We start from the raw sequence: 25846 nt of genomic DNA on the forward strand, positions 1-25846 counted from the left end.
ACTTGGAAAATTTTCCTGTCCTGGTGTCGCTCTTCCGGCCATCCTCCTTGGCCGTTTTCCTTGCCGACCCTTCTGTCTTTTCTACAGTCCGGTCTGCAGCTAGGACTGTCCCTCAACTCTCTCAAGGGACAAGTTTCGGCTCTGTCAGTTCTGTTCCAGCGGCGTCTTGCTCGGCTGGCTCAGGTCCGCACCTTCATGCAGGGCGCGTCTCACATCATTCCGCCTTACCGGCGGCCCTTGGATCCCTGGGACCTTAACTTGGTCCTCACGGTCTTACAGAAACCCCCCTTTGAACCTCTTAGGGAAGTTTCTTTGTACCTCTTTCACAGAAAGTGGCATTTCTGGTTGCCATAACTTCTCTCAGGAGAGTCTCTGATTTGGCTGCGCTATCCTCGGAGTCACCTTTTTTTTTAGTCTTTCATCAAGACAAGGTGGTTCTCCGTCCGTCTCCGGACTTTCTTCCTAAGGCGGTCTCTCCCTTCCACCTTAACCAGGACATTACCTTACCTTCCTTCTGTCCGGCTCCTGTTCATCGCTTTGAAAAAAGCTCTACATACGCTAGATCTGGTGCGTGCTCTCCGGCTCTGTGTCTCGCACCGCTGCGCTTAGGCGGTGCACCTCTCTTTTTGTGCTAACTACAGGTCGGCGCAAGGGCCTCCCTGCTTCTAAGCCGACCTTAGCCCGTTGGATTAGGTCGACCATTTCGGACGCCTACCAGAGTACGCAGGCGCCTCCCCCGCCGGGGATCAAAGCACACTCGACCAGAGCTGTCGGTGCCTCTTGGGCCTTTAGGCACCAGGCTACGGCTCAACAGGTCTGTCAGGCTGCCACTTGGGCTAGCCTGCATACCTTCTCGAAGCACTACCAAGTGCATACTCATGCTTCGGCAGAGGCATTCCGGCTTTTGCTCTGTTCTACTTGTGGGTGGCTATTCTCCTTCAGCTTTTACACTAAACTGGATGTGACTGGCTCACCAGGGGGTGTATAGGCTCACAGGGAGGAGCTACACTTTTAGGTGTAGTACTTTGTGTGTCCTCCGGAGGCAGAAGCTAAACACCCAAGGTCTGGGTCTCCCAAGACAGCTTATAGGCCCCAAATCTGGTGACAGGTTTCCTTTTAAAGCAATTCTCCATAAAGCAATTCTCCAAAAATAAAGTATCACCATTGGCTTGCTCCATATAGAGATACTAAATTTGTGTGACTCCCCCTCCGCCACTCCAGTGATGCCTCTTTGCTGCTGCTCTCTTGATAGATGGCAGTGGTGACCACATTACAGCAATACCTGTGACCACTGCAGCCAATTAGTGGGCTCATCAGTGACTCCAATGTGCAGCGAGACTATTAAATGTATAGATGTGTACCTTTTGTATGCCCGTATAACTTCATAAGTCTGGCACAGAGATAGTATATCATGCAATCAATCACAATTTTCAAAACGGTGGAATAAATTTAGCAGTACGTTTCCATTTAAAGTGTTTAGGTATATGTTGGTGTGTACTGAGTGCCCCACATATGTGGGATAACTGCCGTCCATTCCAGATAAGTACTATGCTCACTCTGTTTCTTTATATCTGGGCAGGGCATTCTCCTGGTGGATTACTTAGAAGAGCATAGAATTCTTAGACCTGAAAATTTCGGACATGCTTCCAGAAAATGTGTGGGTACATGTATATTGATTGTAGAAATGTGCTGTTACAGGAGGAATACCAGTTTAGAAATTTTACAGAAGTAGCGACACCGAATATCTACAATAGCAAGTTATGGGAGGCGTCTGGGCACTGGCAGCATTACAATGACAACATGTTCTCCTTTGAGGTTGAAAAAGAAATGTTTGCGCTGAAGCCTATGAACTGTCCTGGACATTGGTGAGTGTAAGCCCACGTGTCTGCTTCCATCATTTATTATTTAGCTATTTGTGTGTAGCGGGGATCACCTTGGATTTACTTGTAAAGTGAATTGTAATATAGATCGTTCAAGATACAGGAAAATGTACACAACACCTGTAATCACTATGAGGAGGATTTATCAAGACTGCAGTTTATATACAAGTCAAGCAATATGCCTGCAGAATAAGATGTGCCAGATTTATTAATAGGCTCAAGCCAGAACTATCAGGTGCCCTATTAAAGGGAACCGGTCACCAGGTTTTCCCCTATGAGCGGCGGCCACCACCAGTGAGCAATTATATACAGCATTCTAGAATACTGTACTGTATATGTGAGCCCAGGCCGCTCTGTAGAACATAAAAAATACCTTTATTATACTCGCCTAGGGGGCGGTCCGGTCCGATGGGGTGACACTGCTTTCAGTCCGGCGCCTTCCTCTTGTGTAGTGGCCGTCGTCCTTCCCAGTCCCGTGTGGATGACGTGTCCTACGTCATCCACCCAGAGGCCTCCATTGCGGTACTGCACATGCGCATTTTGATCTGCCCTGCTGAGGATAGAGCAAAGCAGTGTAATGCACAGGAGTGAGGAAAGATCAATGACCGCCTGGGCATGCGCACTACACGTCACGCGCACTACACGTCACGCGCACTACACGTCACGCGCACTACACGTCACGCGCACTACACGTCACGCGCACTACACGTCACGCAGATGGTGTTCGCACAAGATGTAGGAGGCGCCGGAACGAGATCAGTGACTCCCATCAGACCGGACCACCCCCGAGGTGAGTATTATAAAGATGTGTTTACGTTATACAGAGCAGCCTGGGCTCTTATATACAGTATTCTAGAATGCTGTATATAAGGGCTTACTGGTGGTGACCGCAGCTCATAAGGGAAAATCCTGGTGACAGGTTCCCTTTAAACTATCACTAATTGTCATTGTCATTGTTCTTTACATCAAGTAGAAGACATGTAAATGTTCTAAAGTGATGAAAGGAACCAGAATCTAATAGCAGAAACCTCTTTGTAGTAAATGTTGCATTTGGGTGAGTTTCCTCTAACAATTAGCCAAATCCTCATTTTATTATTTCTATAAAATGGTTTTTATAAACGGTTTATCTTTTTGAAGATCCATCTGTTTCATTTATTCGCTTTCGTTTTGTTCATCCCTTTTGTGCAGCACAATTTTATTTATATATTTTTTTATTATTATTATTCAGAACATTTAATGTATTGTATTACGAAATGGGGAAAAAATATTTTAGGATGAACTGAAAAAAAGCAGAATAAAAACTCTTGCATTGTTTTTTAGATTATGTACTACAAAACTATACATTTTTTTTATTTTTAGTCATTTGAGTCATCTCCCTGGAGCACTTAAAGGGAATCTGTCACCAGGTTGTTCCTCCCCCATCTGAGAGCAGCATAATGTAGAGACAGACACCCTGATTTCAGCGATGTGTCACTTACTGAGCTGTTTGCTGTCATTTTGATAAAATAAATGGTTTCTCTGCTGTAGATCTAGCAGTTATGTAGAGCTCATAATTATGCTGGACTACCTGGCAACACACCAAGTAGTCCTCTAATGATAAAATCACTGTTTAATCAGCAGTATATGATCCAAACTACTCTAAGCAGCCCAGTAAGTGAAACCCCAATGGAATCAGGTTTTCTGCCCCTATGTTATGCTGCTCCCAGATTAGGTGGCAAACACCTGGTGACAGTCCCTTTTAAAAGGAGTGCAAAGTAGCCAGACACAGTAGACTGCCTGCCAAGATATGATAACGTATTGGCACCCAGCGATCACATCATAGGAGGCAGTGGGATGATGAAGAGGCTCCCGCATCAAACACCATTTAGATGCCTCAGTCAACAGCAACCACAGGATCTAAGCTATGTTAACTCAACGTCTTTTAGACACCAGTGTACGCACTATGTATTGCTTCAGGAAGTAGCATCTTTTTTTGCCTATTTTTGTCCTTTTTTTGCTGTGACTTTGCTTTCTGCGGATTTTGTTGTTTTGGTTTTTTTTTTTTGGTTTTTTTTCTGCCTAAAAAATCGACAGATTTACTTCTTTTAACCTCTTTGCGACTTTAGGAACCTGAAGTGGTTAAAGGGAACCTGTCAGCAGAAATTTTGCCCTAAATCTAAAGGTTTCCCCTTCTGCAGCTCCTGGGCTGCATTCTAGCAAGGTTCCTATAGTTATTCTGCCCCCTTTTAGATTAAAATAAATAGTTTATAAAGTGGTACCTTTCAGTTTGAAAATCTTGTTAATTCTACCTCGGGGGCGGGCTGTCTGTTGTCCGTTACTGTCCCTCCTGCCGCTTTAGGCCGTCCCCAAACGCTCATTTACATACCTCAGGACACCGCCCAGTGTGTCCGAGGTCTCGCGCATGCGCCGTGCCACTCTAGCGGGACTGTGCACAGTGGGACCGCTGGTGACGTGTTACCCAGGCTTTAGATTATGGGCGGCGCTGTGTGTGTTTCCCTTCTGCCTCCACCGTTCTGCGCATGCCCTGGCCAGATGACCCAACGTCACCTCTTTCCCTTATAGCCCTGGAGCAGGAAATAGATGGGAGGAGCGGAGCAGGACACCACCCATCATCTGGTCAGGGCATGCGCAGAACGGTGGAGGCAGAGGGGAAAACGCGGGCACGAGATTATGGGCGGGAGCTTGCTGATGAAAATCACAGCGCCACCCATAATCTCGTGCCTGCACAACGTCACCAGCGGTCCCACTGTGCACAGTGCACGGTCCCGCTAGAGTGGCACGGCGCATGCGCGAGACCTCGGACGCACTGGGCGGTGTCATGAGGTATGTAAATGAGCATTGGGGGATGGCCTAAAGCGGCAGGAGGGACAGTAACGGACACCAGACAGCCCGCCCCCGTGGTAGAATTAACAAGATTTTCAAACTGAAAAGGTACCACTTTATAAACTATTTATTTTGATCTAAAAGGTGGCAGAATAACTATAGGAACCTTGCAAGAATGCAGCCCAGGAGCTGCAGAAGGGGAAACTTTTAGGTTTAGGGCAAAATTTCTGCTGACAGGTTCCCTTTAAAAGAAGTTAAAAAGACTGAATACATTCACAGCAAGTTGTTTTTACATGTTTATTCATTGTTACGTCTACTAATCAACTTTTTCTGGTTGGCTATAGAATGTACCCGCCTGAAAAAGGCGACATGTGCAGGTGCCCTAAGAGCTAAAAACATCTGTGATCAGTTAGCTTAGAACGCAGTAGTTATAGGAATGTGTCAGCTGGAGTGGGCCCAGCTCTTTAGCCCACATTATACAACCCTTGTACACATATACTGTAACATAAACAGATATGGTTTATCATTAAAGTGAGTACACCCCCACATTTTAGTTAAGTTTATAATATCTTTCATAGGACAACATTGATGATTTGACACTTTACATCGTATCAAAGTAGTCAGTGTACAGCTTATTAACTCAACACTCATCCATTAATGTCTAAACCGCTAGCATAAAAAATCAGTACACCTCTAAGTGAAAATGACCAAATTGTGTCCAATTAGCCATTTTCCCTCACTGGTGTCATTGGACTCATTAGTGTTACAAGGTCTCAGGTGTGAATGGGGAGCAGATATGTTACAATTAGGGTTATCGCTCACACACTCTCTCATATTGGTCATTGAACGTTCAACATGGCAAAGAATTCTCTGAGGATCTGAAAAGAAGAATTGTTGCTCTACATAAAGATGGACTAGGCTGTAAGAAGATTGCCAGCACCCTGAAACTGAGCGGCAGCATGGTAGCCAAGACCATACAGCGCTTTAACAAGATAGTCCACTCAGAACAGGCTTCTCCATGGTTGACCAAAGAAGTTGAGTGCACGTGCTCAGCGTCATATCCAGAGATTGTCTTTTCAAAATAGACGTATGAGTGCTGCCAGCATTGCTGTAGAGATTAAAGAGCTTGGGGGGGTCAGCCAGTCAGTGCTCAGACCATATACCGTACACTTCGTCAAATTGGTCTGCATGGCGGTCTATCACTGAATGAGGCCTCTTCTAACGATGATGCACAAGAAAGTCTGCAAGCCGTTTGCTGAAGACAAGTAGACTAGGAACATCGATTACTGGAACCATGTCCTGTAGTCTGCTGACACCAAGAGAAAAATATTTGGTTCAGATGGAGTCAAGCGTGCATGGCATCAACCAGGTGAGGAGCACAAAGAGATGTGTATCTTGCCTATATTCAAGTATGGTGATGGGAGTGTCATGGCTCTGGGCTTCATGAGTGCTGCCGGGTGTGGGGAGCTACAGTTCATTGAAGGAGCCATGAATACCAACATGTGCTGTGACATAGTGAAGCAGAGCATGACCCCTTCCCTTTGTATTCCAACATAATGACCCCAACACACATCCAAAATGACCACTGCCTTGCTAAAGAAACTGAGGGTAAAGGTGCTGGGTTGGCCAAGTATGTCTCCAGACCTAAACCCTATTGAGCATCTGTGGGGCCTCCTCAAGGTGGAAGAGCACAAGGTCTCTAACATCCACCAGCTCAGTGATATTGTAATGGTGGATGGGAAGAGGATTTCAGTGGCTCCTCCGAAGCTCTAGTGACTCTGTCCAAGGGGGGGGGGGTAAGGCAGTGCTTGAAAATAATGGGAGCCACACAAAATATTGACAGTTAGGGCAGAATTTGGCCATTTCTTCTTAGGGGTGTACTCACTTTTTGGCAGCGGTTTTTACATTAAAGGGGTGGTTCACCCATATTTTTTATTGTCTAGTTCGATATTATATTGAGAAACAATGTTTCTCTCAAATACCTTGTGTTGGTAATAGTGCCTGTGAGAGGCGCTATTGCAGACCGCTGTTCCCTGCTCCGGTGACGTCACGTCAAGATCCTCACACGTCACATCCCTGCGGCTGGCTGCAGTCTTCCAGACTCACTGAGCTGTGGGTGGTGTTTCACCGCTCGTCACAACCCATCTGCTCCCTCCTCCCTCACAGCAGAACACTGCAAGCAGGAGACGCGCTGTGCTGTGACAAGCGGTGAAACATCGCCCACAACTCAGTGAGTCAGGAAGACTGCAGCCGGCCACAGTGATGTGACGTGTGCCAAACTTGACGTGACGTCACCGGAGCGGGGAACAGCGGTCTGCAATAGCGCCTATCATAGGCACTATTGCCAACATAAGGTATTTGAGTGAAACATTGTTTCTCAATATAATATCGAACTAGACAAAAAATATGGGTGAACCACCCTATTAATGGCTGTGTTGAGTTACTTAGATGGCACAACAAATACACAGTTATACAAGCTGTACACTGACAACTTTACATTGTATCAGTGTCATATCTTCAGTGCTGTCCCATGAAAAAAATGTAATAAAATGTTTACAAAAATGAGAGGTGTACTCATTTTTGTGATATACTGTATGTAAGTAACAGAAATAGACACAAATTTCAAGGCTGGAAACCAGCATGTAAATGATAATCCATTTTTGTAGTTTCTTAGGCTGCTTTCACACATCCGGTTTTTGGAGTGCGGCTCAATCCGGCTCAAAAACCTATGCAACGGATGTGGCGAAAAAAATGGATCCGTTGCATAAGTTTTTCCATGCGGCACGTCCGTTTTTTGACGGATGCAGCTTGATATTGCGCATGCGCAGTGCAAAAAAACGCATCCGGCGGCCGGATGCAGTTTTTGCCGCAGGACGCCGTGTACGGCATCCATAGGCTTGCATTGTAAATCGTGCCGCATCGCGCCAGATCCGGCACGATGCGTTTTTTGTGCCGCACAAAAAAAAAACGTGCCAGGCAACGTTTCATCCGGCTGCCGCATGGGCTAAATATGCCGCATCCGGCAAAAACTGGACGTAACGCAAGGCCATGCAGCACAATACGGCGCTAATGGAAGTCTATGCGGAAAAAACGCAACCGGCGGCAAAAAAAACCAAACTGTTGCGTTTTTTCTCCAAAGCGCCGTATTGTGCCACTCAGCAAAAAACGGATGTGTGAAAGCAGCCTTACCGGTGGTTGCTCATTGATGTTCTCTCTTGCAGTCTTATGTTTGGGCATCGTCCTCGCTCGTGGAGAGAATTACCTTTGCGCTTTGCAGACTTCGGCGTTCTACATCGTAATGAGTTATCTGGGGCCTTAAGTGGACTGACCAGAGTGAGGCGCTTTCAGCAAGATGATGCACATATTTTTTGCACAATGGAACAGGTAAAAGTGGAATCAGATTGTAATACACATATCATGTGTCAACCACGCCCTGAATGAAGTGATGGTCATAACAGTATTCACCGTAAAACCTTAATTCCCGGCTTCCTAGATAGAAGAGGAGATGAAGGGATGCCTACAGTTCCTGCAGTCTGTATATGAGGTCTTTGGATTTACTTTCCAACTCCACCTTTCAACCAGACCGGACAACTACCTCGGGGAAATTGAGATGTGGAATCATGCAGAAAAGGTATTTCTATTTGATGTTATCACTACCGGTAGACTCCTTTTACTGTACATGAAAGATAAACAAGTGAAATACATTATTATTTTTACTTGTATTTTTTTTTTTTTTTTCCTTTTTTCAATTTCCAGCAACTGGAGAACAGTCTTAATGATTTTGGCCAACCCTGGAAATTGAACCCAGGAGATGGTGCTTTCTATGGTCCAAAGGCAAGTATCAGTCTGTAGACTTTCTTTATCGTTCCTATGGGAGACCCAGACCATGGTGTTCAGCTTCTGCCTCCGGAGGACACACAAAGTACTACACCTAAAAGTGTAGTTCCTCCCTCTGAGCTTATACACCCCCTGGAGAACCAGATCTAGCCAGTTTATCGCTTTGTGTTCAGGAGGCATACATCCATACATGCATTCTCATCTGATTTTTGATTTTTGGAAAGAGTTTGAAGAAAAGCGGGTCCTCTGGACTCCCGGCATGTCCCTTCTCACCCCACTGTGTCGGCGGTGTTGTTAAGGTTGATTCCAAGGCTGGAGCCTTACATGCCACGCTCCTTCACCATCCCTCCTGGGCTCTGGCTTGAAGTGGGAGCCAGCACGGTTCTCCATGCTTGGCAGGAGACCGGTCTCCATCCGCAGCCCTTCAGGACCCTGCTGGACCGGAGCACTCATCCCCAGGGACTTGGAACCCGGCGTCTCAGCAAGCTAAGTACCTGAGACGTTTATATATTGGGGGTCCCTGTACTTTATTGTTGTGGGAGAGTGTGCTGATGTGTTTTTATGACATTTCCGGCGGGTTCTCTGGCTGTCGCCTGAGAACCGCGCCGATGGTGCCTGCGCGCCGGCCGCGCCGCTCAAATTTAGGCCCCGGCTTCGCCGGAGGCCTACTTTCGGTTTCTCTGCCCTCGCATGTCACTCATGCAGAGGAACAGGCTCGGCTCCGCCCGGCGGCCGTTCTGCAAGGGGAGGGACGCTCCCCACTGCAGTGTGTGTCTCCTCCCCTGTAGATCTCTATGGCCCTTCAGATCCCGCTCCTCAAGCAAGTCCCGCCCCCTCTCTTCGCTCCGGCGGCCATTTTCTCAGCGTTCTCTCTGCATTGCAGCGCTGGTCTGCAGCATCTCTGCTAAGTTGCTGTGCTTGGGGGTCTGGGCTTCGGGATCTGGAGGGCACACAACACCGCTCCAGCGGTCTGGTAAGCCACAACCGGTCTCCGGTTGTGGACCTCTGATTATACTCTCTGGGGTTCATTCTCTGGCAGAGCCCCCACTCCAGCAGCGTGTCTCACACGAGGAGCAAGGCTCCAAAGCTGTATTCAGTATGCACTGCATGTAAGCTCCTGCTGCCTGAACCGAGCATCTATCCACATTGTGATGCCTGCTCTAACCTGGCGGTGCCTCAGCCTGGAGTCTCACCCCCAGTGGTCTCTCAGGCTGCTCCTGCTCCTGTGGCTGAACCCCCGGCTTGGGTAGAATCCTTTTCTAGGTCTATCTCCCAGTCTTTTGCTGACTCCATGGGACTTCTGTCCAGGACTTTGCTGAACATGCATCAGCCCCTTTCACAGGGTGCCTCTGCTGTTAGGGGTCTCTCAGGACCGGAGCTCAGAGGATTCCTCATCTGGTCACAGACCCCGTCCTTCTAAGAAGAGACGCAGGGTTCCCTCTCCTTCCTCGTCCCGCGGCTCTGATTCAGGAGCTGACTCGCAGGACGAGGAGGATGTCTTTACGGGGGGCTCGGAGGTTGACTCCATGTACCACATTGATCTGTCCGAAAGTGACTCAGATGTTAGTGATTTGATTGCGTCCATTAATTCTGTACTGGATCTCAATCCGCCAGTATCAGAGGAGCAACCCTCTCTGGCAGAAAAGCACCAGTTTACCTCGCCTAAGAGAGTAAAAAGTGTGTTCTTTAGCCACTCCAGTTTTCAGGCCGCTGTGACCAAGCTCAGAGCCTGTCCTGACAAACGCTTCCCAAAGCGTGGTTCTGATGACCGCTTTCCCTTTCCACCTGAGGTGGTCAAGGAGTGGGCTCATTCCCCAAAGGTAGACCCCCCGGTGTCTAGACTTTCAGCCTGGACCGTTGTATCGGTGGCTGATGGCACCTCTCTTAAGGATTCCACTGACCGCCAGATTGACCTTCTGGCCAAATCCGTATATGAAGCGGCGGGGGCTTCGTTCTCCCCGACTTTTGCAGCAGTGTGGGCTCTCAAAGCCATCTCTGCTTCTCTAGAGGGGATGCATTCCCTCGCCAGGGAATCTATGCCCGAAATGGTTACCTTAACTTCCCAAGCTTCAGCTTTTTCATCCTATGCCATGTCTGCCATGCTGGAGGCTTCTCACCGCACTGCTGTGGCTTCGGCTAATTTCCTCGCTATCCGCAGAATCTTGTGGCTTCGAGAGTGGAAGGCAGATGCTTCTTCAAAGAAGTACCTTGCTGGGCTCCCTTTTGCAGGGTCCCGACTGTTCGGTGAACAGCTGGATGAAATTATTAAGAAAGCTACTGGCGGGAAGAGTACTTCCATGCCACAAACCAAAACCAAGAAACCTGTCCAGGGCAGGAATCAGTCGAGGTTTCGTTCCTTTCGTTCCTCCAACTGGTTCTCTTCTAAGCCCTCGGCCTCGTCCACTAACTCAGCCAAGGACCAGAAATCTAACTGGAGCCCAAAAGCGCGTCCACAAAAGACCGCAGGAGGTGCTGCCGCTAAGGCAGCCTCCTCGTGACTATCTGTCCGCGCCAGCAACGTCCTTAGTCGGTGGCAGGCTCTCCCACTTTGGCGACTCGTGGTTTCAACACGTCTCCGATCAGTGGGTGAGGGATATCATCTCCCACGGCTACAGGATAGAATTCTCTTCCAGCCCGCCAAACAGATTTTTTCTCTCAACTCCCCCCTGCTCCAAGGCCGCCGCCTTCTCACAGGCCGTGGCATCCTTGCAGGCCAACGGAGTAATTGTACCGGTTCCCGCCCGGGAACGGTTCAGAGGTTTCTACTCAAATCTCTTCCTAGTCCCCAAAAAGGACGGTTCCTTCCGGCCCATCCTGGATCTCAAGCTTCTCAACAAGCATGTTCAGGTGCGGCATTTTCGCATGGAGTCTCTGCGATCAGTCATTGCCTCAATGACCCAAGGGGATTTCCTGGCATCCATCGACATCAGAGATGCCTATCTGCATGTGCCAATTGCAGTTTTACACCAGCGTTGGCTACGTTTTGCAATCGGAGAGAAACATTTCCAATTCGTGGCTCTCCCCTTCGGGTTGGCCACAGCTCCTCGGGTATTCACCAAGGTCATGGCAGCAGTGATTGCGGTCCTGCACCTACAGGGGTTGGCAGTGATTCCTTACCTGATCGATTTATAGTCAAGGCTTCATCCAGTGTGGACTGTCAGCGAAGTGTCTCGCTCACTCTCGCCACTCTAGCCCAATTCGGGTGGCTTGTCAATCTTCCCAAGTCCACTCTGACTCCGACCCAGAGTCTCACATACCTAGGGATGCAGTTCGAGACTTTGACGGCACTTGTGAAGTTGCCCTTAGTCAAACAGCAGTCCCTCCAACTGGCGGTGTGCTCTCTGCTGAGGCCCCGCCGTTATTCCCTCAGGCGCCTGATGCAGGTGCTGGGTCAAATGGTGGCGTCAATGGAGGCTGTTCCCTTTGCCCAGTTCCATCTGCGTCCCCTGCAGCTGGACATTCTCCGCTGTTGGGACAAGCGGCTTTCCTCCTTGCACAGGTTAGTGGCTCTGTCGCCACAGACCAGGAGCTCTCTTCAGTGGTGGCTTTGGCTCCTCTCTCTGTCCCAGGGGTGCTCCGTTCTGGCCCCGTCCTGGGTGATCCTCACCACGGATGCCAGTCCGGCTGGGGAGCGGTATGTCTCCACCACCGAGCGCAGGGCACTTGGACTCCGTCCGAGTCAGCCCTTTCGATCAATGTGCTGGAAACCAGAGCCGTGCTTCTAGCTCTCCTAGCTTTTCACCATCTGCTGGCGGGCAGGCACATCCGAGTCCAGTCGGACAACGCGACAGCGGTTGCCTACATCAATCACCAAGGCGGGACACGCAGCCGCCTGGCAATGTTGGAGGTACAACGCATCCTTCAATGGGCGGAGGACTCCAAGTCCACCATATCCGCAGTCCACATCCCAGGCGTGGAAAACTGGGAGGCAGATTATCTCAGCCGTCAAACCGTGGACAGTGGCGAGTGGTCCCTGCACCCAGCAGTTTTTCAGTCAATCTGCCGCAAATGGGGCACTCCGGACGTGGACCTAATGGCATCCCGTCACAACAACTAAGTTCCCGTTTACGTGGCTCGCTCCCACGATCCTCAGGCATTCGCCGCGGACGCTCTGGTTCAAGACTGGTCCCAGTTTCGTCTGTCCTACGTGTTTCCCCCTCTAGCTCTCTTGCCCAGAGTCCTGCGCAAGATCAGAATGGAGGGCCGTCAAGTCATCCTCATTGCTCCGGACTGGCCCAGGCGAGCTTGGTACCCAGACCTGCTCCATCTGTCCGTTGAGGTGCCGTGGCATCTTCTGGACCGTCCAGACCTTCTCTCACAAGGTCCGTTTTTCCGCCTGAATTCTGCGGCTCTCAAATTGACGGCGTGGCTCTTGAGTCCTGGATTTTGACGGCTTCTGGTATCCCTCCTGAAGTCATCTCCACTATGACTCGGGCCCGTAAGTCTTCCTCCGCCAAGATCTATCACAGGACTTGGAAAATTTTCCTGTCCTGGTGTCGCTCTTCCGGCCATCCTCCTTGGCCATTTTCCTTGCCGACCCTTCTGTCCTTTCTACAGTCCGGTCTGCAGCTGGGACTGTCCCTCAACTCTCTTAAGGGACAAGTCTCAGCTCTGTCAGTGCTGTTCCAGCAGCGTCTCGCCCGGCTGGCTCAGGTCCGCACCTTCATGCAGGGCGCGTCTCACATCATTCCGCCTTACCGGCGGCCCTTGGATCCCTGGGACCTTAACTTGGTCCTCACGGTTTTGCAGAAACCCCCCTTTGAGCCTCTTAGGGAGGTTTCTTTGTTTCGTCTTTCACAGAAAGTGGTCTTTCTAGTGGCCATAACTTCCCTCAGGAGAGTCTCCGATTTGGTTGCGCTCTCTTCGGAGTCACCTTTTTTGGTTTTTCATAAAGACAAGGTGGTTCTCCGTCCAACTCCGGACTTTCTTCCTAAGGTGGTCTCTCCTTTCCACCTTAACCAGGACATTACCCTACCTTCCTTTTGTCCGGCTCCTGTTCATCGCTTTGAAAAAGCGTTGCATACTGTGGATCTGGTGCGTGCTCTCCGGATCTATCTGTCTCGCACCGCTACTCTTAGGCGGTGCACCTCTCTTTTTGTGCTAACCACAGGTCGGCGCAAGGGCCTCTCTGCTTCTAAGCCGACCTTAGCCCGTTGGATTAGGTCAACCATTTTGGACGCCTACCAGTGTTCTCAGGTGCCTCCCCCGCCGGGGATCAAGGCACACTCGACCAGAGCTGTCGGTGCCTCTTGGGCTTTCAGGCACCGGGCTACGGCTCAACAAGTCTGTCAGGCTGCCACTTGGACTAGCCTGCATAACTTTTCAAAGCACTACCAAGTGCATGCTCATGCTTCGGCAGATGCGAGCTTGGGCAGACGCATCCTTCAGGCGGCTGTCGCCCATTTGTGAAGTTAGGTTCTGCCTACTTCTTAGTTTTTCTGTTTATTTCCCACCCATGGACTGCTTTGAGACGTCCCATGGTCTGGGTCTCCCATAGGAACGATAAAGAAAAAGAGAATTTTGTTTACTTACCGTAAATTCTTTTTCTTATAGTTCCGTATTGGGAGACCCAGCTCCCTCCCTGTTGCCTGTTGGCAATTTCTTGTTCCGCGTGTTTTCACCGGCTGTTGTTGTTGATAGTCTCCGGTTGTTCCGGTTTTTGCTTTGTTTTTACTTGTGGGTGGCTATTCTCCTTCAGCTTTTGCACTAAACTGGCTAGATCTGGTTCTCCAGGGGGTGTATAAGCTCAGAGGGAGGAGCTTCACTTTTAGGTGTAGTACTTTGTGTGTCCTCCGGAGGCAGAAGCTAAACACCATGGTCTGGGTCTCCCAATACGGAACTATAAGAAAAAAGAATTTACGGTAAGTAAACAAAATTCTCTTTTTCTTAGTATAATATTCTTCTTCCTTAGTTTCTGGCAACCTTTTAATCCACTTGGCCAATTTAAATCCTAAACTGAATCTCTATTGCAGATTGATATTAATATCCGAGATGCCATTGGAAGATACCACCAGTGTGCAACAATACAGCTCGACTTCCAACTCCCAATTCGCTTTAATTTGACATATGTAAGGTAAGAATTTTCTACAATACTGTCCACATCTGAGCCACGAATCTACATTAGTCTCTGCACACATCTGTCCTTTACCTCCATTAAGCCTGGCCATTGGAGAAAAAACACACGAATGACAGCCTTGTCAGATCTGCCTGAAGACAGACACAATACATGATGTCTGAGATACTATCTGACATTTTTGTTTTTCTGCTGCAGCAAAGATGGAGATGACAAGAACCGACCTGTTATCATTCATCGTGCCATCTTAGGATCCGTCGAACGCATGATAGCAATTCTTTGTGAAAATTATGGAGGAAAGTGGTATGATATCTTAACATTTCACTGAGAACATAAGTGAAAACTGATAAAAATTGTACATGGAGCACACTAATTTATTTTTTAAGTTCTATATACATGTATACCGTATTTTTTGGATTATAAGACGCACTTTTCCTCCCAAATATTTGGGAGGAAAATGAGGGGTACGTCTTAAAATCTGAATGTAGCCAACAAAGGGGTAGTGAAGAGGGGTCACAGGAGGCAGGGGTGCTGCTTTGTGCCGGGGCTGCGGGCGCTGCTCTGTGCGGCGGGCGGTGAGGCATGGGCCATTCTGAAGATGTTGACGGTGAGGGCTCCAAGAAATGGCGCCCAGAGGCGGTGCGCGCGCAGATGGATTTCTTGGGCTCAAGCTCTCATCTGCGCACAAGCCGCATCTGGCCCATTGATGTCCCAGCAGCGGACTTAAGGAACATCATGCCCAGAAGTGGCGTATGCACAAATGAGATCTCGGCTGGTCATTGAGCCGATAACTCAATCTATGCACACGCCGACTCCAGCCGCCATTTCTTTGAACCATGCACCACTGATATTTTCAGAATAGCCCGTGCCTCACCGCACACGGCGAGCACCAGCACAGAGCAGAGCCCTATGCCTGGGCAGCGGGCTCTGCTCTGTGCTGGTGCTCGCCGTGTGCGGTGAGGCACGGGCTATTCTGAAAATAGAAGAGCAGAATAGCAGAGCCCGCTGCCCCGGCATAGGGCAGCGCCCACTTCCCCAGGACAGCAACGACGCACACAGTGAGTATATGGGCACCCCTCTGCACCGCCTGCAGCATCGCTGTACTCCAGCACCCCGCCCCTTTTTTTTTTTCTTTGAGTCATAGATTAACCTTGATTATTCAACTCTGTGTGCTGTCCATTTTTCACGCATTGATGGATTTTTCAAGCTTTAACTTTTTATTCTATTATGTTTTCATATGGGAAAGACTGATGAAACTTTGATAGAAGCCAATACTGACAAACTGATGAATCTGATCGAAATCTCTAATAAAACTCTGACCAGTTTTTGCATACGAAAAAAATTAAAATCACTAATGTCTGAATGATGCCTAACACTAAGGGGTACTTTGCACGCTGCGACATCGCAAGCCGATGCTGCGATGTCGAGCGCGATAGTCCCCGCCCCCGTCGCAGCAGCGGTATCTTGTGATTGCTGGCGTAGCGAACATTATCGCTATACCAGCTTCACATGCACTCACCTGTCCTGCGACGTCACTCTGGCCAGCGACCCGCCTCCTTCCTAAGGTGGCGGGTCGTGCGGCGTCACAGCGACGTCACACGGCAGGCGGCCAATAGCAGCGGAGGGGCGGAGATGAGCAGGATGTAAACATCCCGCCCACCTGCTTCCTTCCGCATTGCAGCCGGGACGCAGGTAGGAGATGTTCTTCGCTCCTGCGGCTTCACACACAGCGATGTGTGCTGCTGCAGAAACGAGGAACAATATCGTACCTGTCGCTGCACCGGTATTATGGAAATGTCGGACCCTACACTGATGATACGATAACGACGCTTTTGCGCTCGTTAATCATATCAAAAAGGATTTGCACACTACGATATCGACTGCGACGCCGGCTGTGCGTCACTTTCGATTTGACCCCACCGACATCGCACCTGCGATGTCGTAGCGTGCAAAGCCTGCCTAAGAGAAGGGATGAGATGACCAGAAATGTCTGTCAGGAGCTGGATCTCTGCTGGATTTATATCAGTTTTGCAAAAGAACTCCGCTACATAAAGGAGTTGGAAGCAGACGTTTTTTGTTTGCAAAATCCAAAAGTCGCAAAAACAACCCTGCATGTTAATTTCTTTTACTGCAAAATATGCAATTAACCAGCCTGTATTCTGATAAATTGTGTTTTTTAATGGCATTGAATGGTTTAGAAAATTGTCCTACTTTCCTTACTGATTCCCATGCATTTTAGTTCTGGTGCTTCCGGCTCTGCCTCTAGTCTCTTTATTTTCCTTCACCAGCGATGGAGTCCTGACAGTAACGTGTGACTACTGCCACCAGTCACTGGCTATTTTGGGGCACAGTTGTGGCTAGGGATTGGATGCAGCATTCATATGTCACGTGTTGTGTTGTTGAAGTGGGAAGTACAGAGACTGGCAGGTGGCGTCCGATCCAGAGTGGCCGAGCACTGGGGAGCTTCTATCGTAAATTTATAACCACCAAAGTGGCTTCAAAACAAAAATCGTGACAATTCTAGTAAACATATAAAATAAGTAATGATTTGTCTTTTTTACACTAGGCCATTTTGGCTGTCCCCACGACAAGTCATGGTAGTCCCGGTTGGACCAAGCTGTGAAGACTATGCCCAACAGGTATGTATATATTCATATAAACGAGCAATGAAGACTAATCTTGTGCAATCCAGCAGACAACAAATCACAGAAAAGTTGTATACACAAAGGCAACAAGCTGAGCTTGGCTGGTTATCTACCTCTCATAGGAGAGTCTGTCCTTGTTGACAAAGTCTCCGCAACACAAACATGTTATTGGGAAGAAGGGATAAGTCTCTAGTTTAAAGGCCCCGTCACACTAAGCAACATCGCTAGCAACATCGCTGCTAACGAACAACTTTTGTGACGTTGCTAGCGATGTTGCTGTGTGTGACATCCAGCAACAACCTGGCCCCTGCTGTGAGGTCGTTGGTTGTTGCTGAATGTCCTGGGCCATTTTTTAGTTGTTGCTGTCCCGCTGTGAAGCACAGATCGCTGTGTGTGACAGCGAGACAGCAACAACTAAATGTGCAGGCAGCAGGAGCCGGCTTCTGCAGAGGCTGGTAACCAATGTAAACAGCGGGTAACCAAGAAGCCCTGTCCTTGGTTACCCGATATTTACCTTTGTTACCAGCCTCCGCCGCTCTCACTGTCAGTGAGGGCTCCTGCTCTGTGCACATGTAGCTGCAGGACACATCGGGTTAATTAACCCGATGTGTGCTGTAACTAGGAGAGCAGGGAGCCAGCGCTCAGTGTACCCTGCTCCCTGCTCTCTGCACGTGTGGCTGGTCACTGGTTGCTGGTGAGCTCACCAGCAACTCGTGTAGCGACGCTCCAGCGATCCCTGCCAGGTCAGGTTGCTGGTGGGATCGCTGGAGCGTGGCAGTGTGACATCTCACCAGCAACCTCCTAGCAACTTACCAGCGATCCCTATCGTTGTTGGGATCGCTGGTAAGTTGCTTAGTGTGACTGGACCTTAAGTAATCAGTACAGGTCAGATTCCCCTGATCTAATATTAGGTGGGCAGGTCATACATTGTCATAGGTGAGACCACTGTCCAATAGTGACTTGGCTCCAAACATGGCTTTTCCCAGTAATCCTTTATATAATTTTATCCCGAATGTGATTGCCGTTGTACCTTTACCTAAGCATAACCTAATAAGTTATATTTAGATATTACGCCAGATAAATTGGCTGATAATTGGTGTATGTAGCAATAATGATTGTGTTTATGGTGAAATAAAGATTCTTTGGAACAATAGAATTAGATCTCCCGAATCTGAAAATCTCCAAAAATAATTGAGTTTTCCAGGAGGCTATTAATGTGGTGGCTAACAATCAAAAAGACTGCTGGAACACCATTGCAAATGTGAACAGGGTGCTAGCCAAAAAATACACAATCTATATAAACTGAAAGCTGCACACTAAATTCAGAGAAATATGAATAAGCATAACTGCTCTATGATACATAAGGAATGAAAAATACAATTAGCCATCTGAAAAATTAAAAAAATTGAAATGTGACATTGCATAACTGAATTTGGTGTGCAGCTTTCACTTTATATAGATTGTGTATTTTTTAGTTAGCACCCTGTTCACATTTGCAATGTTGTTCCAGCAGTCTTTGATTGTTATGCAGTTTTTTCTGTCTGAGAACCCAGTCCCGGCCTTCAGCCATGTTTGTTCAATTTCCTATATAGCCAGGTCCCTTGCTTCCCATACACACAAGCAGGTTTCAACCGCACATAGAGGTAACATTTGGTTAGGGACCCATACACACAAGCAGGTTTCAACCGCACATAGAGGTAACATTTGGTTAGGTACCCATACACACAAGCAGGTTTCAATCACACATAGAGGTAACATTTGGTTAGGGACCCCATAAATAAGAGATTACCGTGAAGTTGGTTATGGGGCATTAATGAATTGATCAATACATTAGCTAAATATCTCTTTTTTTCAAATAATCCTCAGCAGTTATGCAATATCACATTTCAATTTTTGCAATTTTTCATATGGCTAATTGTATTTATCATTCCTTATGTATCATAACGCAGTTATGATTGTTCATATTTCTCTGAATTTGGTGTGCAGCTTTCACTTCATATAGATTAACGTGTTGGTGGCGGCGGCAGCAAAAAGGTATTTGGGTGGCGGCAGCAAAAAGGTGTTTGGGCGGCGGCAGCAAAAAGGTATTTGGGCGGCGGCAGCAGCAAAAAGTCATTTAGCTGATTGCAGAATCTTTGTACATCAGCTTTCAGGCTACACATCCATGGGCCTGACAGTGCTGGTATACTGTGCTCCGGCATTGGGGTGAAGGTATAACAAAGTGCTGGAAACCTCTCCCATTTTTACATATGATTACATCAAGGTGGGAAAGTACTTGGCTGGCCAAACCCCTGGAGCTCGGTAGGACAACTTGTGATGTATATGGAAGTGTTTTCCTGCTAAGACAATAAAAGAAATGTAAGTGATTTCTAAAGGAGTCTATCTTTACGAGTCCTCCTCTGTTTAAATAGAAAATATGTGTATTAGAGATACCCTTCTCTACGAATAATGGTCAGATGAAATTGATTGCTAATGATCGGTGCCCAGTAATACTAACTGTATACTATTGCCTGTAATTTTAGGTTTGCAGAGAATTTTTTGATGCAGGATTTATGGCTGATGTAGACTTGGATAATAGCTGCACAATGAATAAGAAGATAAGAAATGCACAACTGGCCCAGTACAATTTTATATTTGGTGAGTACGGATTATTCGCTGTGGTAAACTGTAAGCACTACATTGTAGGGCAGTGTAAGACCGCTGAGCCCCATGATGTACTGCAGCGGTTACGTGCTGTAGATGTGAGTTCACCACTGCAGCCGTGTCCACAATATTCAGATCAGCAGAGAGGCAGCGCTGGAACTACGGAACAAGACTAATTTTGTCATATTTTTTATTTTCATTTTTCTTCATCGTTCCTTATGGGAGACCCAGACCATGGGGTGTATAGCTTCTGCCTCCGGAGGACACACAAAATACTACACTAAAAAGTGTAGCTCCTCCCTCCTAGCATATACACCCCCTGGATAACCAAATAAAGCCAGTTCAATGCTTTGTGTTCAGGAGGCACACATCCACACATGCATTCTCATCTGATTTTGACTTTTGGAAAGAATTTGAAGAAAAGCGGGTCCAAGCCTGGACTCCCGGCATGTCCCTTCTCACCCCACTGTGTCGGAGGTGTTGTTAAGGTTGATTTCAGGGCGGGAACCTTACATGCCGCGCTCCTTCACTATCCCCTCGGGCTCTGGCTTGAAGTGGGAGCCAGCACGGTTCTGCCTGCCTTGCAGGAGACCGGTCTCCATCCGCAGCCCCTTTTGGATCCTGCCGGATGGAGCACTCATCCCTCAGGGACCTGGCCCTGCGTCTCACAAGCTAAGTATCTGAGACGTGGTTATCAGGGGGTCCCTTGTACTTTATTGTTGGGGAGAGTGTGCTGTGTAACTATGCTGACTTTTCCGGGCGGTTCTCTGGTTTTCACTGGAGAACCGCGCCGATGGTGCCTGCGCGCCGGCCGCATTGTTAAATTTAGGCCCCGGCTTCGCCTGAGGCCTACTTTCGTTTTCACTGCCCCTGCATGCCAATCATGCAGAGGGACAGTGCCGCTCCGCCCAGCGGCTATTCGGCACAGGGAAGGGACACTCCTCTCTGAGGAAAGATTCCCTCCCCTGTATACCTCCTTGGCCCTCTGGATCCCGCTCTTTGAGTAGGCCCCGCCCCCTCTCCTCGCTCTGGCGCCATTTTATCAGCGTTCTCACACTGATCGGAGCTGGCTGCAGCATCTCTCTGGGGGTCCGGCCTGTGGGATCTGGAGGGCACACAAACTGTCTGGTAAGCCACAACCTCCGGTTGTGGACCTGCTTATATACTCTCTGGGGGCCATTCTGCTCAGAACCCCCACTTGAGCAGCATGTCTCACACAAGGAGCAAGGCTGCAAGGCTGTACTCAATATGCACTGCATGTAAGCTCGTACTGCCTGAACCGAGCACATATCCACATTGTGATGCCTGCTCTAACATGGTGGTGCCTCAGCCTGGAGTCTCACTCCCAGTGGTCCCTCCGGCTGCTCCGGCTCCGGTGGCTGAACCCCCGGCTTGGGTAGAATCCTTCTCTAAGTCTATCTCCCAGTCCTTTGCCGACTCCATGGGACAGTTGTCCCGGACTCTGCTGAGCATGCATCAGCCCCCTTCTCAGGGCGCCTCTGCTGCTACGGCTCGCTCAGCAGAGCTCACAGAGCTCAGACCCCGTCCTCCTAAACGGAGACGCAGGGACTCCTCAACTTCCTCGTCCCGCGGCTCTGATTCACGAGCTGAATCGCAGGACGAGGAGGATGCCTTTATTGTGGGCTCGGACGCTACCTCCATGTGCCCCATTGATCTGACCGAAGGTGATGCAGATGTTAGTGATTTGATTGCGTCCATTAATTCTGTACTGGACCTCAATCCACCAGTATCAGAGGAGCAACCCTCTCTGGTAGAAAAGCACCAGTTTACCTCACCTAAGAGATCAAGGAGTGTGTTCTTTAACCACTCCAGTTTTCAGGCCACTGTGACCAAGCCCAGGGCCTGTCCTGACAAACGCTTCCCAAAGCGTAGTTCTGATGACCGGTTTCCCTTTCCACCAGAGGTGGTCAAGGAGTGGGCTCATTCACCGAAGGTAGACCCTCCGGTGTCTAGAATCTCAGCCCGGACAGTTGTATCTGTGGCTGATGGCACCTCACTTAAGGATTCCACTGACCGCCAGGTTGACCTTCTGGCCAAATCTGTATATGAAGCGGCAGGGGCCTCGTTCTCCCCGTCTTTTGCAGCAGTATGGGCTCTTAAAGCCGTCTCTGCTTCTCTGGAGGAGATGCATTCCCTCACCAGGGACTCTATGCCCGAAATTGTTGCCTTAACTTCCCAGGCTTCAGCCTTTTCATCCTATGCCATGTCTGCCATTCTGGAGGCTTCTCACCGCACGGCGGTGGCTTCGGTTAATTCCCTCGCTATACGCAGGATCTTGTGGCTTCGAGAGTGGAAAGCAGACTCTTCTTCCAAGAAGTACCTTGCTGGGCTCCCATTTGCTGGGTCCCGGCTGTTCGGCGAACAACTGGATGAAATTATTAAGGAAGCTACTGGCGGGAAGAGTACTTCCTTGCCACAAACTAAAACCAGGAAACCTGCCCAGGGTAGGAACCAGTCGAGGTTTCGTTCCTTTCGTTCCTCTAACTGGTCATCCTCTAAGCCCTCAGCCTCGTCCACTAACTCAGCCAAGGACCGCAAACCCAGCTGGCGCACGAAGCCGCGTCCTCAGAAGACCGCAGGAGCCGCTGCCACTAAGGCAGCCTCCTCTTGACTATCTGGCCGCGCCAGCAACGTCCTTGGTCGGTGGCAGGCTCTCCCACTTTGGCGACGTGTGGTTTCAACACGTCTCCGATCAGTGGGTGCGGGATATCATCTCCCACGGCTACAGGATAGAATTCTCTTCCAGCCCGCCAAACAGATTTTTTTCTGTCCACTCCCCCCTGCTCCAAGGCCGTCGCCTTCTCTCAGGCCGTGGCATCCTTGCAGGCCAACGGAGTAATTGTACCGGTTCCCGCCCGGGAACGGTTCAGAGGTTTCTACTCAAATCTCTTCCTAGTCCCCAAGAAGGATGGTTCCTTCCGGCCCATCCTGGATCTCAAGCTTCTCAACAAGCATGTTCAGGTGCGGCATTTTCGCATGGAGTCTCTGCGGTCAGTCATTTCCTCAATGACCCAAGGGGATTTCTTCAGCGCTCTATTGGGAGACCCAGACGATTGGGGTATAGCTACTGCCCTCTGGAGGCCACACAAAGCACTACATTAAAAGTGCAAGGCCCCTCCCCCTCTGGCTATACCCCCCCCGTGGTATCACGGGTTCTCCAGTTTTAGCTTTGTGTGCGAAGGAGGTCAGACATTCCATGCATAGCTCCACAGATTTTAGTCAGCAGTAGCTGCTGACTATTTCGGATGGAAGAAAAGAGGACACATATAGTGTCCCCAGCATGCTCCCTTCTCACCCCTGGATGGTGTTGTAAGGTTGAGGTACCTATTGCTGGTACAGGGCTGGAGCCTGACATGCTGTTTTCCTTCCACATCCCCTGGTAGGGCTCTGTGGAAGTGGGATCCTGCCGGCCTCTCAGCTCTGACGCCGGGCTCCATCCACAGACCCATTAGAACCTGATGGAGACGGAGCAGGAGTACGATCAGGGACAGGCCCTGCATCATACAGGTACTCTGTGTCCCCGGCAGGCACAGACACACTCCGGGCTGGCTGGGTGTTGTAGTGCGCCGGGGACCGCAACGTTGGAGTTAGTGTCCCTACAGATTACTGGGGGATTTTTTGTGTATGGGAACGCAGCGCCGACCCCCTCTGGACTGGGCGGCGCTGCTGTGACTTGTGGTGCGCCGGGGATCCGCCGTCCGCGCTTTTACGGCGGCGGCGGTTATAAATTGAGTCCCCGGCTTTTTGGGCCTAGGACGCCGGCAGCTCCGATTCGTTCCCGCCCCCACCCTGTCATTCAGGGTAGGGGAGAGACGCTGTTCGCTAGCAGCGACGAGGGCTGGAGCCTGATTTACATGCTCCAGCCCTCACACTAGGCACAGAGGGAAGCAGGCTTCCCGCTCTTAGCCAGGAACGCCCAGGGCCCGCCCCCCTTCTCTCTCAGGACGCCGGCAGCCATTACATGCAGTCTGGCTGGAGGAAGGACGCAAGGCTCTGGGAGACCTGGACTAGGGGCTATCTGGCGACCACACACCCGCTTTTTAAGCGGGCGGTAAGCGATTTTTCTGTGCTGGTCCCTCTAGGGCCTCACGGTGTATCGGTGTACTGTGTAGGATATAGAGATATTGTATTTCTTGCACTGTGAGGTCGCTTCTGGCTGCATCTCCCAGATCCCTCTGTGGAAGCAACAACATGCCATCCTCAAAACGCAAGGCTGCCAAGGCTAGGGCTGTGTATACTGCGTGTGCTGCATGTGGGGCTAATCTACCAGCAGGCTCCGATGACCCCCATTGTGTGCAATGCTCCGACCCGGTGCTGCTTCGCCAGCCGGAGTCAGGAGAGGTAGTGACCCAGGCTGAGACGCTTGTAAGTTCTGCCCCGGTGACAGGGACAGACTTTGCAGTTTTTGCTGATAATATGTCTGTGTCTATGGCAAAAATCCTTGAAACCTTGCAATCTATGCATGGGGCTCAGTCTTTGGGCACGGCGAGGCCTCTGTCCTCAGGTCCCCCTCACTTGGAATTAATCCAGCCCACAGGGGGGTCCCCGGCTTCACAGGCCGAGGATTATGACTCAGATGATAGCCCCAGCCACCCTAAGCGAGCTCGCTGGGAAAGACCCTCGACGTCATCACACTGCTCAGGGTCTCAGCGCAATCAGTCTCCCTGTGATGTGTCTGATGAGAGTGATCAGGAATCCATTCCTGGAACCCCTCTCAACCTGGATACCCCTGATGGGGATGCCATGGTAAACGACCTTATCTCAGCCATCAATAGGCTGTTGGATATTTCTCCCCCAGCCCCTTCAGCAGAAGAGGCGGCTGCGGAGCAGGAGAAGTTTCGTTTCCTTTATCCCAAGCGTAAATTGAGTGCTTTGTTGGATCACGCTGACTTCAGAGAATCAATCCAGAAGCACGACGCTCACCCAGAAAGGCGTTTCTCTAAACGATCTAAAGATACGCGTTTCCCTTTCCCCCCTGAGGTGGTCAAGCGCTGGACACAGTGTCCAAAGGTAGACCCCCCGATTTCCAAGCTCGCAGCTAGGTCCATAGTTGCAGTGGAGGATGGCGCTTCACTTAAAGATGCCAATGACAGACAGATGGACCTTTGGTTAAAATCTGTCTATGAAGCTATCGGCGCGTCGTTTGCTCCGGCATTCGCAGCCGTATGGGCACTCCAGGCTATTTCAGCTGGCTTAGCAAAAGTGGATGCTATCATACATCCAGCAGTGCCGCAAGTGGCGCACCTTACCACGCAGATGTCGGCGTTTGCGTCTTACGCTATCAATGCGGTCCTAGAATCTACCAGTCGCACCTCAATGGCGTCCGCCAATTCGGTAGTTTTGCGCAGAGCCTTGTGGTTAAAGGACTGGAAAGCAGATGCTGGTTCCAAAAAATGTTTAACCAGTTTGCCTTTATCTAGAGATAGACTGTTTGGCGAGCCATTGGCTGATATCATTAAGCAGTCCAAGGGTAAAGACTCCTCTTTACCACAACCCAGAACAACCAAACCTCAGCAGAAAAAGTGGCAGCAGAGGTTTCAGTCCTTTCGAGGTTCGGGCAAGACACAGTTTACCTCGTCCAAAGGGACTCAGAGGACGCAAAGAAACTCAGATTCGTGGCGGGCTCACACGCGCCCCAAGAAAGCAAATGGAGGTACCACTTCCAAAGCGGCTAACTCATGACTTCCAGCCCCCTCCCTCCGCATCGCCGGTCGGGGGCAGGCTCTCCCGCTTTTCCGGCATTTGGATGTCACAGGTCAAAGACCGGTGGGTGACGGACATTTTGTCTCGCGGGTACAGAATCGAGTTCAATTCTCGTCCTCCAGCTCGGTTCTTCAGAACCTCCCCACATCCAGACCGAGCAGATGCTCTGCTGCAGGCGGTGGACTCCCTAAGAGCGGAAGGAGTGGTGATCCCAGTCCCTC

General features: G+C 49.6%; 1 protein-coding gene across 3 annotated transcripts in view; it reads left to right on the plus strand.

Moving 5' to 3' along the window:
• The window catches only part of LOC142303875 (threonine--tRNA ligase 2, cytoplasmic-like), a 146487-nt gene that overhangs the window by 112818 nt on the left and 7823 nt on the right, over positions 1 to 25846 (plus strand). For all 3 annotated transcript variants that reach the window (XM_075345707.1, XM_075345706.1, XM_075345708.1), the window contains 8 exons: positions 1699 to 1865; positions 7925 to 8087; positions 8197 to 8334; positions 8460 to 8537; positions 14513 to 14613; positions 14812 to 14916; positions 17180 to 17252; positions 19781 to 19895. In XM_075345707.1, the coding sequence (XP_075201822.1) occupies positions 1699 to 1865; positions 7925 to 8087; positions 8197 to 8334; positions 8460 to 8537; positions 14513 to 14613; positions 14812 to 14916; positions 17180 to 17252; positions 19781 to 19895 (940 nt within the window). The remainder of the gene's footprint in view (positions 1 to 1698; positions 1866 to 7924; positions 8088 to 8196; positions 8335 to 8459; positions 8538 to 14512; positions 14614 to 14811; positions 14917 to 17179; positions 17253 to 19780; positions 19896 to 25846) is intronic.

This window comes from Anomaloglossus baeobatrachus, chromosome 4 (assembly GCF_048569485.1).
Source record: "Anomaloglossus baeobatrachus isolate aAnoBae1 chromosome 4, aAnoBae1.hap1, whole genome shotgun sequence".
Classification (NCBI taxonomy): Eukaryota; Metazoa; Chordata; class Amphibia; order Anura; family Aromobatidae; genus Anomaloglossus; species Anomaloglossus baeobatrachus.